The 11,681-nt window shown below is 39.0% G+C and overlaps 1 protein-coding gene across 4 annotated transcripts in view; it reads right to left on the reverse strand.

The window, feature by feature from the left end:
* Positions 1–11,681, reverse strand: part of RYR2 (ryanodine receptor 2) — a 406,736-nt gene that overhangs the window by 255,442 nt on the left and 139,613 nt on the right. For all 4 annotated transcript variants that reach the window (XM_042470214.1, XM_042470205.1, XM_042470232.1 and 1 more), the window contains exons 5-8: positions 10,911–10,925; positions 6,495–6,569; positions 4,873–4,951; positions 3,373–3,485 (exon numbers count right to left, since the gene is read on the reverse strand). In XM_042470214.1, coding sequence (XP_042326148.1) covers positions 3,373–3,485; positions 4,873–4,951; positions 6,495–6,569; positions 10,911–10,925 — 282 coding nt within the window. The remainder of the gene's footprint in view (positions 1–3,372; positions 3,486–4,872; positions 4,952–6,494; positions 6,570–10,910; positions 10,926–11,681) is intronic.

Consider the following 11,681-nt stretch of genomic DNA (forward strand, 5'->3'; position numbering starts at 1 on the left):
GACAGACACTCCTTCCGCCTCTCATTTGAAAGCCTATGGAGTGGCAATAAAGTGGCAGCAAAGAAACTCGTTCTATGCTGCACGGATTTGCGTCCGCAGAGTCGCCCGTCCCAGCAGAGCTGTTCAGGGTTGTGAGGGAGTTAACCCAGCTCCCTCCTCCCTGAGTCTTATTTTAGCTCCATCTACAGCCTCCTGTGACAAATTTAAACAACTTCTTTGCGGATAAAATCCTCTCAGATTAGGGCTGAGTCTTGAGCCAGTATTTTGGCAGATCCTAGAAGAGAGGCGTCTGAAGCGTCCGTGGCCCCGGTTTTATAACTGGATCACTTTGAGTCTGTCAGTAAACCAATGAAGGAGGAAGTGGACAAGATCCTTCGAAGCGTTTAGGAAGACGACGTGCTCTCTTGATCCCTGTCCCTCATGGTTGGCAGTTGTCAGGGGGGAGATGCGGTGCTGCTGACTTGTTGCACCGCATTGTTAATACATCCTTAAGAGAGGGTCAGTTTCCCATCTAAATGAAAACAGCATGGGTTAAGCCCTTGGCTTAAGAGCCCTCCTTAGACCCCCTGAGTCACAATAATTATTGGCCACTCTCGCTGCTGACCTTTTCTGGGGGAAGTGATTGAGGAGGAGCAGCCGCCTTCCAGCTTCAATCGATCTTGGATGACACCGATTTTCTGGACCCATTTCAAACCGGCTTCCGGGCAGGCTATGGAGTTGAGGACTTGCCATGGTCACCTTAGTTGATGACCTCCGCCTGAGCATGGACAGGGGAAGCGTGCCCCTGTTAGTGCTCTTGGACATCTCAGCGGCTTTCGATACCATCGACCATGGTATCCTTCTGGAGTTGCCTGAGAGAGTTTGGCATGGGGGCACTGCTTTGCAGTGGGTTTCCGGTCCTACCTCTTCGGGTTAGATTCGTGGAGCTGGGGGACTGTCGCTCCAACAAGAGGGCCCTTACATCTGGTGTCCCTCAAGGAGTGATCTTGACCCCTATGCTTTTTAACATCTACATGAAACCGCTGGGAGAGATCATCCGGAGACACGGGGCGCGGTGTTATCAGTACGCTGATGACACCCAGATAGTTTTCTCTGTGTCTCCGACTGATGCAGTAACTAAGGGTGGCATCTCTCCTCTTGATGCCTGCTTGGTGTCGGTAATGGGCTGGATGAGGGAGAACAGACTCAGTGTGAATCCAGGGAAAACGGAAGTACTGGTGATAGGTCCCTCGGTTCCGGGAGGTGAGATTTGTCAGCCTGTCCTGAATGGGGTCACGCTCCCCTTGAAGGACTCAGTGCGCAGCTTGGGAGTACTCCTTGATTCGTCGCTCCATCTAACATCTCAGGTGGATGCGACGGTCAGGAGTGCTTGCTATCAGCTTCGGCTGATACGCCAGTTGCACCCCTACCTGGACCGACGGGACCTTGAAACTGTTGTACATGCTTTGGTAACCTCTCGACTGGATTTCTGCAATGCGCTCTACATGGGGCAACCCTTGTACCAAACCCGGAAGCTACAACTGGTGCAGAATATCGCAGCCAGACTGGTCACTGGTAGTTCCAGGACGGACCACATAACACCTATTTTAAAAGATCTCCACTGGCTACCGGTTCGCTTCCGAGCTCAATACAAGGTGTTGGTTTTGACCTATAAAGCCCTAAATGGCTTGGGTCCAGGGTACTTGGAGGACCGTCTCTCCCCATATAATCCGCCCCGCACACTCAGATCATCCGGGACAAATCTGTTACAGGTCCCCAAATCTCATCTGGCAAGGACCTCACAGAGGGCTTTTACTGTTGTTGCCCCCTCATTGTGGAATAAGCTTCCTGTAGAGCTCCGTTCCTCTGCATCATTAGTTTCTTTTAAGAAACAATTAAAACGCATCTATTCCAGCTGGCTTTTCCACTTTAATTAATAGTGTTTCTTCTCTGCTCCTTGTTCCTTTGTTTTTTGCCCCCAGATTAGTGCAAACATTGTTTTTTCTTGCCCCTGGTGAATGCGATTTGTATAGATTCCCGTCCATACCCCCTGTAATGATGTTTTTAAATTTTTATATTGTGATGTTTTAATTGTATTTTATTGCTCTTTGTCTTGTAAGCCGCCTTGATCATGCATTTGGAAAGGCGGGGTAGAAATAAAAATTATTATTATTATTATTATTATTATTATTATTATTCCAGGCCAAAAGGTAGTGGCAAAATGACACTTCTTTTTGGTTCAGTAAAAGAGCCCCCTTGCTGCTGCAGAGGTACTTTTCAGTGCTCCTTTTGGTATGTAGCATGTAGTTGCCATGCCGCTGAAGTGCTGCAATGCTGCCCACCGTCTGGTCAAGCAGGTGGTGTGACGGTAGCTTGGGGGTGGAGTCGGGGTCTGCAGCGTGCAGCTTGTTGTTGCCACACCCCCACTTCACCCTGACACCAGCCCTTTTGGCTGGTCTATTTAACCTCTCTGTCAGTATCTCACTTGATTCCTGTGTTTCCCTCAGACCCAGTCTCAGCCCATTTTCCATGGTTACCTGTTTAGGACAGGTAATTACCACCTTTTTGAACCCCTAAACCTCCACTATCCAATTTCTGTACTTTCATTTTGGCGAGTTCTGAATGCTGTATCTAAATTACTATTGTATGTTTGGTTGCACTCTTACATGTTTCTTACATATTTCTAAATAAAGCTTTCTTTTATTCACCCAAAACATATACAGGTGGAAATGATCCCAAAGTTAGGCAAACTCTCATAACCTTCCTTGAGTTAAACAAATTCCCCAACCTTCTAAGAGAAGCTGACACAGGTGATAGGAGCCATCATTCCCCAGCCTCCCCACCTTTCTTTGGGTAACACCAGACACAATTCAAAGTGCTGGGTATGACTTATAAAACTCTATACAGCTTAGGTCAGACTATCTGAAAGATCTTGTCTCCCTATACACATTTGTTGGCATCTTAAGCTTCTTTGGTGAGGGCCTTCTCTTGGTCCCAGCACCATCATAGGTTTCTCAGTGACTGCCCTTATGAATCACAGCATGTGCTTTATAGACTACAGCACAGCATTCAACTGCATGGACCACAAATGGATGGTTCTTAAGGACATGGGAGTACCACTGAATCTGATAATCATGAGTATGAACTTTCAGGACCTATGCAGAGCAGTGGAAGAGAAGGGGCTTGGAGAAGTCTCATCCACAGGGTCACCATGTGTTGGGATTAACTCAAGGGCAGTTATCAACAACAACAATAAATGGATTGCACAGAAGGCAGTTAAAACAATCAACCTTTCTACATGATGATCCAATGGAATGTTCAGGCCTAATTGATACCTTATTAGGCTTCATTAAGTGCCATATAATTATACTCTATACATTCTTCATCACTTACCAAGTACCTTTCTGAGGAGACACTGACAAGAATGAGATCATCCCCAACACGGACTTTTTCTCCTTCTGAACGCTGTTTGGAAGCAGGGTGTATAGTCCACCAGCAAGCCTCACCTGCATTATCAAGGTTATAGAAAAGATTGCTATGAGAATGGGGATCTCTTTGAAAAGTATTGCTTCTATTTTGCACACAGGGTTCTGAATACAACTAATCTTTGCTTTGACATATTTAGATGTACAAGAAAACATATTTTCATTTTTAATGGCAATAAATATTATTTTATAGAGCCAGCATTGTGCAGTGGTTTGATTGTTGGACAAGGGCCTGAAATGCACAGGCCAAATAAGGCGGCTTCCAGTCACTTTGGGGGTGTGATATTTACATGATGCATGCCCCAAAAGTGGCTGGAAACTGCTCTAAAGTCACACTAAAGAGGGAAGACGGATTTTTAAGGAATGCATATAATCTGCTCCTGTCGGCGGCCAGCTTCGGATTGCAGCAGCAACCCACCATGCAGTTGCTACAATCACAGACTGATCACAGCCAATGCGGTCAGAGGCCGCTCCTTCCAGGCCATGTGCTTCAGCATTTTGACTCTGCAGATCAGGGGTCAATTCCTGCTCGACCATGAAAGCCCCCTGGGTCACCTTGGGTGAGTCATGCATTCTTAATCCCAGAAAGTGCCATGATAAATTCACATTAGGGTCACCATTAGTCACAAATGACTTGAAGGCACACAACAACAGCAACAAATTATTTTATTCCCAAACAATAAATGCTGGCACTGCTTAATAAAGACTCAGTTGCTTTGTCTCAGATAATTTCAATGTAACAATTAATGTAACAATATGTTCTACATCTGTAGGGCCCAATAGCATGAGAAATGAAATGTAATAACAGGTTGATTTTATAAAAGTACTTAGGAGTTTGTAGTCTTTATTCTATAATTAATGCCAACAGACATCTTTTAAGGATGACACATATGTGATATTTGCAATCAAATATGCAATATTTCTTGTGAAAAAAGAAAACACAAAAAGCAGCATACCCTGGATGCTAAATGAAAGTTACATAAATATTGCTAAAACATTGCTGTTCAGTCCATTGAGAAATGCTAGATTAAACAGTTTTTAAAGTATGACAGGAATCCTATTTAAATGTCTGACAGGAACACTATTTAAATGCTATCACTTTCCAAAAAAAGAAAAAGAAAGAAAAAGAAAAAGTCAAAGCCATTGTAAATTTACTGACACATATGGAGTTACTATTTGCTGTTGTGTGCATTGAAGTCATTTCGAATTTATGGCAACCTTAAGAAGAACCTATTACAGGGTTTTCTTGGCAAGATTTGTTCACAAATAATAATATGCTCTTTGAAAGGAACTAAGCAAGAAAGGAACTAAATGTTTTTGTAAGGAAGAAAAATATTGTAAACTGTTAGCATCTAATTTGTTACAATTAAAAATACAAGTAAAGTATTTTTAAAAAGAAGTCGTTAACCTGTAGTATCTTCTTGCAAGCCCACATCAAATGCCAGTTTGTCCATTGACGTTCGTGAAGTGGAGAGGCAACACAAATACTAATGACAAAAGAGAAAACAGATGTTTTCGTTTTAATTAATTAATTAATATAAACTTCACCCTTCTTTTGACAAGTGATTCACAGCAGCTTACAATAAAGTTAAAACAAATTCCAGTTACAATTATTTCCAAAAGTTAAAAACAAATAGACAATTATATTTTTAAAAGCACATAGTTAAAACAGCTAACAAGATGTCTGAAGCATAATTAAAATATAAAAGTACAGCATATTTTCTGGTTTACGATATGTGCACACAATCACTGTAGTATCACTGAACTATTTCAGAGGAAAAATGTAAATATTTTCTTTAACACTAAAAATTTGTTAAATAAAAGAAGAAATAATTGTGACCAAAAGTAGTATTTTTGTTAATAAAATGCCATTTTATGGAATTATAGAAAAGGACACAGAAGTGGGAAATAAGGAAACTGGATTTGAGTAGAAACCAGAAACACAGTTCAGTATATTCAAACACACAAGCATTTTGGAGACAGTCTACTCAGTGTACTATGGACAAATGAAAAGTTGGTAACCTATTTAAAGGTTATCAAATGAAATGTGGAAAAAAATGTTGATAAACTCAAAATAGATCTGTAGCCTATAGAATTCCTGGTAATAATGGACAGCTCACACCAGGTACCCAAATATATCATCAGTATTACCAGTAATAACAAACTGTTTCACAATGGAAATTGTCTATAAAATAAAATTTAAATGATCAGCCCTCAGTGTAATCCATCAAAACCTCATTTAGACTACAGTTGTCCCTCCATATTCACTAGGGTTAGGGGGGACAAGACTCCCGTGAATATGGAAAAACCGCAAATAACAAAAATATTGTTTTTACCTGAGAGGACACCTCTCTAGGAATCTCTAGGTCCTCCAGTGCAACTCTGTGGTCATTCTCCAACATACATTGACCACATGGCACTGGAGTAGCTACAAATGGTCTTTCAGTGCAACTTTTAGTTAAAGTTGACCACAGAGTTGCGCTGGAGGTCCTAGACAGTCTTAGAGAGAACATATTAATGAAATCCGTGAATAATCCAATCCGCAAATATCAAAGCCGCAAATATGGAGGGGTGACTGTAATTTCTACCAGAGAAATCTATCCTGAAAAGAAATTGCCGCAGTGGAATGGATTCCCTGGAACCACAGAAATAGCTGATCATATTTATAACATCAGGTTCCAATTATTACTCAACACTTGTAGACATAGCCTTTAATTCTATTACAGTGCGTCCTCGCCTTACGCGGGGGATCCATTCCGGATCCCGCCGTGTAAGGCGAATTCCGCCTATGCTCGAGCTCCATTGGAAACAATGGGGCTCGTGCGTGGCGGTGCAGCGGCGCGGGCGCGCACAGGGCGCCACGGGCGCACACGCCCATTCAATTGAATGGGACGCGCCGCCCCTTCCGCCCCACGCGCGTGCCGCAGCTTCAACGCATACGCTCAAGTCCGCGTATGGCGCGGGCGCACTGTACACTGAAAACAAATGTATCAAATATATCATCATCACCATACATAAATTCATACATACCATACCACTGTAAGAATGGCGCAGCAATATTGCATGCCCATAAAGGAGTGTCCGATGACCACCACCTTGAGCAGACTGTAGGAATTGAGGAGAAATTTATTAGCATGCTGTCATTAAAATTTTTTAAAAGCCATGTTGGATAAAGTCAAACGCCTATCTTTCCTAGTGTTTGGCTCACACAGTGGTCTGCACATGCCTATGGAAAGATTACAGTTTGTTTGTTTATTTATTTATTGAATTTATAGACTATCTTCCTCTTTGGCCTTGAATGAAGTGTGTGTGTGTGTGTGTGTGTGTGTGTGTGTGTGTGTGTGTGTTTTTGAAGCACTACTTCCTTTTCTATCCTGAATCTCCTACCAATCAGTTTCCGGTCCTAGTATTATCAGGGTGAGGGATTCCTTCATATAATAACAATAACAATATTTATTTCCTACCCACCTCTCTCTAAGGATCAAAGCAGGGAATAACAGATTTAAATACAGCAAGAGACATAACACCAACAAAAATCACATAACACCAATTAAAAATACATAATACAGGTTGAGTATCCCTTCTCTGAAATGCTTGGGATCAGAAGTGTTTTGGATTTTGGATTTGGGGAGATCTTGGAATATTTGCACAGACATAATGAGATTTCCTGGAGATGAGATGCAAGTCCAAGCACAACCTTCATTTATGTTTCATATACAACTTATTCATATAGCCTGAAGGTGATTTAATAAACAATATTTGTAATGTTTTTGTGCATGAAATAAAGTTGGTGTATGTTGTCCAAAAGTAAAGGTGTCACTATCTCAGCCACCCATGTGGACAATTCTGGAGTATTTCAGATTTCGGAATTCCAGATAAGGGATGCTCAACCTGTACACATGAGAAGAGCATGACATTGATAAAAAAAAGAAAACATACTAAGAACAATTGATTCAAAATTTGATACTCATATTTTAAAAAAAAAAATAATTCATGATTTTATAGTTCAATATCTTCTCTTACTTTATTTTTTCCTTTTTTTTTCCTGAGCTAAACAGCTGCAAATGCCATAACTTTACCTCATGAAAAAGTTGTTCCAGCCCTGTAAGCCTTTTTTACGGTGCTGTAATGAGAACTATATACTGTATTTTAAAGATGGTCACACCTTATACTTGTACAATGGCAGTATGACATCAGCAGTTTTATTTTCGATTCCTTTTCAAATTATAGTCAAGGAAGCCATATGCAGGTTGACATTTTAACTAACTAGCCACTACAATCTCATGATCCTTTTTCTGGAGTTGCTGCATCTGCCAGGTGTCTTCCAAATACAGATGTAGCTGGTTCCCATCCCACCTCAGGAGACTTATTACACTGTTTCATTGACAAAACCAACTCTTAATTCCTGTTCACTTGTTTTTGTTCTTTAACCAGGTACCAATACATGAGACAACTTCTCTTTTTTCACTACTGTCATGTTTGCTTTGAAGTCTTGAATGAAGGAATTTTTCAAAAGCCCTTTGAAAGTTCCAGTAAACAATGTCAGATCCTATCACACCAGTTCAGCTCTGTCAACAGGTTCATTGACACTTTCAAGGAACTCTAAAACATTAATAGGGTAATATCTGTCTTTGCAAAAGTCTTCATGAATCATTCTCATCAGGGTTTGCCTTGCCACATGCTTAAGAGGTTTCTCTTTAATAAAACTTTCCATAAATTTATATAGTGCAGACATTAAGGTAACGTCCCTGTAATTTATCAAATGCTTTTAGAGTAATACTGGATATTTTCCAGTTTCCTGATACAGAGGCTGAGAGAATGTAGGGAACATTTTGTTGTTGTTCTTAGAAAATCAGGAATTTTACATCAGAATTCTTTAAGCAATCTCAGTTAGATATCAGACAGACCAAGTGATTTGTTTTTTCAAGTGCATATAAGGGGTAAGACTTTCATGTCTTGTAAACACTGTTTGCCTCAGTCATGTATTAAGTATAGGAATAAATACAAAATAAAGAAAATACTAACAAAATGTGGATATGCCTGTTCTTTCAGCCAACACAAGGCTGGATTCACACTTGCCTATTTGGAAACAGAAACACTCCTCACAGAGTAAACTGGAAACCAGTGGAGGCTCACTTCCCATACTGTTCTAGTGGATCTCTCCGTTTACTAGGGTTGCATCTTCACTGCAGAAATAATCTAGTTTAAAACCATTTTAACTGACATAGCTTATCGCTATGAAATCGTGACATAAGAGGCTAACTATCTCACAAAACTACAAATCCTAGAAATCCAGAAATCCACTGAACCATGGCAGTTAAAATGATATAAAACTGGATTATTGCTACCATGCGGATACAAACTAGGACAGTGTTTGAGAGACATTGGGGACTGCAAAGGGATGAATTCTTTCCTCCCTTCTCCCCCCCCCCCCCCAGCATATACAAACTTGTTGAGTGCAAGCATAGAACCAACCCACAATATTTTATAGCAAAAGGAACTTTCAACAGGAAATGGTGGACAATTCAAAAGCCTACACAGGCATACACACACAGCCTATCAATTATATAAAAACAGTCTGTGAATTATATGTATAGTCCTAATGAAGAAAAGAGAACCCCTGAAACACAAAGGCATTCGTTTTCAAGCTGTAGCTCATGCAAGTCAAATAAGGGCAAGAGAGGCCTTGAATAAATTGTCTAAATGAGCTGCTGGCATATGTTTCATTAATAAGGGGGTATTTTATAGTCTCTTTTCAAAAGACTTAACTTATTGATAATCATCACTTATGCAATTATGACAAATGTTCCTGGTTTTGGAGCTACTGATCTGCTGCCAAATAGCAAGAACAAATATATAGAGGGAAGCATATTGAAAACGTCAAACATGTTTAATATAGAATATAAATCCTATATATATATATATATATATAGGATTTATATTCTATATTCTATATATAGGATTTATATTCTGAACACTCAGTATAAACACTCAGTATATCTTTAAAAAAAAAACACAGACCAAACTGTTGCTCAGAAGATATATATATATATATATATCCTCTGAGCAACAGTTTGGTCTGTGTGTGTGTTTTTTTTAAAGATATACTGAGTGTTTATACTGAGTGTTCAATGAATCGATAACAAATTACTACATCAATCCTGTTTATGTAGCCTTATATTCAATTTTTCCCCCTCTGCCTCTGAAAGAGCACTTCTATTATCAACTCTGAGTTTCAAGTATTTGCAAAAATATGCCAGAACAAGGTTTTTGTTTTGATTTGACCTTACATTCCTTTCATCTGACAAGCAAATTAAAAGATAGGTTGGCCAGAAGGCATAGATGCATGTATCTGTGCATGTGTGTTTTACACTTTCCATTCTGCCTTAACTACATTCAGCACAATATTACTGTTATTGTTTCTGTCAAACTCCTATTATACCACATAGTCTCCTTTAACTTCACCTGTTCCCTTGTCTCCCTGTGCCTTCATTCATCTCCCTTTCCTATGCTATCACCCCTTGTGAGTTTTTTGTGGATTAACTTTTCCCAATCTGCCAATCTGATCAACTTGATCTGATTGATTTGATCAATAGCATAGCTATGGAACAAAAAAAGAACAATACAATAAGCTCAGCTAGTCTCCTTAAAACTAAAAAAAATTGGTATGCCCTACTACAAGTGAAAAAGTTCCTCAAGATGCATTCTGTGACATGTAAAAAGGCTAAACTTACAAAGACAACAATAATGAGCCTTAACTATTGAAAGAAAAATACTGTGGCAGATTCAGGGGCCCCAAATTCTTGAAAAACTGTTGTTAAGGTCTGATTGAATGACAACTGATACCATTTACTTTCTCAAATGTCTTATAAAACTTTATAGACAGAACAGAAAAGGACTAAACATACAGAGACAATACACAGAATGACAAGTGCTTATCATCAGTACTTAGGGAGCACTAATCATTTCCAATGTTAGTCATTTTGGCACAAGCAATGCTGCTCCAAGAAACCTTCAAAAACATAGACAGGAGTAATGCTTCATATATGAAATGCCACTGTCACTGATAAATACTAGTCAATACTACAGACGCCATTTTTTTCCCCAACTGTTTCCCACCAAATATTTGTGAGTAGGCTTTGATTTTAGGAAGAACTTTCACTGATATATAACACAGTGAACATACTGGCATGGAAGATCACTCTCTTATCCAAGTGTTTTTATAAAATAACAAATCTGTGACCCCAGTGGATTTTCCGCATCATAGTAAGCATATTTTACCATGATTGTTAAAAGCAATTCTCCATTTATATTTATTGTGCAAACCATTTTATTTATTTTATTATGCTACTATAGTTTACATGATTTTTTGAGAATTTTATTGCATCCAGAATCCTCCTTGGTTAAGAAAATTTAAAATAATGAATCAATCATTTTAAAGCTTACCTTCATCATAAATTTCTGCAGTGCCATGACGAAGAGGGAAAAAGATGAAAATATTAAATATTACCATCCATTTGTGTTTTTAAATGTTGTTTATTTTTCTCATTCTAAAGAGGAAGGTAACATTAATTTTATTCCTACACTATACAACAAGAAATACAAGAAACAATTTTTTTTCCAAACTTATCTGAACAGAATTTTTTTCCTTATAATCCAATACACTAAAATTACATAGATATGTGTGTTAAGATTATGGGGGGGGGGGGGGGTGACATCAAAATACAGTGATCTACATAACAACATTGACTGGTTTGAACAGATTATAAAAATGAAAAAAATAAAGAAATACTAAACAAAGTAATGAAATGCTAAAAATGATGTGTAACGATTCTGAAAAATAGCTTCAGAGCAGGCATGCAGCTTCTAAAGGAGTGTTATGCATACTGCAAATACTATTTTTACATAAGTTTTAAATAACAACTACGTCAAAAAGTAAAAGTTGTTTAGTTGTCTTAAAAAGCTCAGCAACTGACTTCAGTGACTCTGTATGCTCTGGGCTAAATCATAATAGAATAATAAGTGGATAAATTATTAATTTGTTGACAGTAGTTAATATTCATCCACGCTCATAGCTGCTCCAGACCTGCAAACAATTAAGTCAATGAAGCCTAATCCATTTCTGTTGTACTTGTCTGTGATATCATATAAGCCATTAAATTGCTTCCCCTTAACCGCCCAGATTCCCAGTGATTGGGCAGTATATAAATAAATAAA

This window comes from Sceloporus undulatus, chromosome 1, assembly GCF_019175285.1.
Source record: "Sceloporus undulatus isolate JIND9_A2432 ecotype Alabama chromosome 1, SceUnd_v1.1, whole genome shotgun sequence".
NCBI classification, from domain to species: domain Eukaryota; kingdom Metazoa; phylum Chordata; class Lepidosauria; order Squamata; family Phrynosomatidae; genus Sceloporus; species Sceloporus undulatus.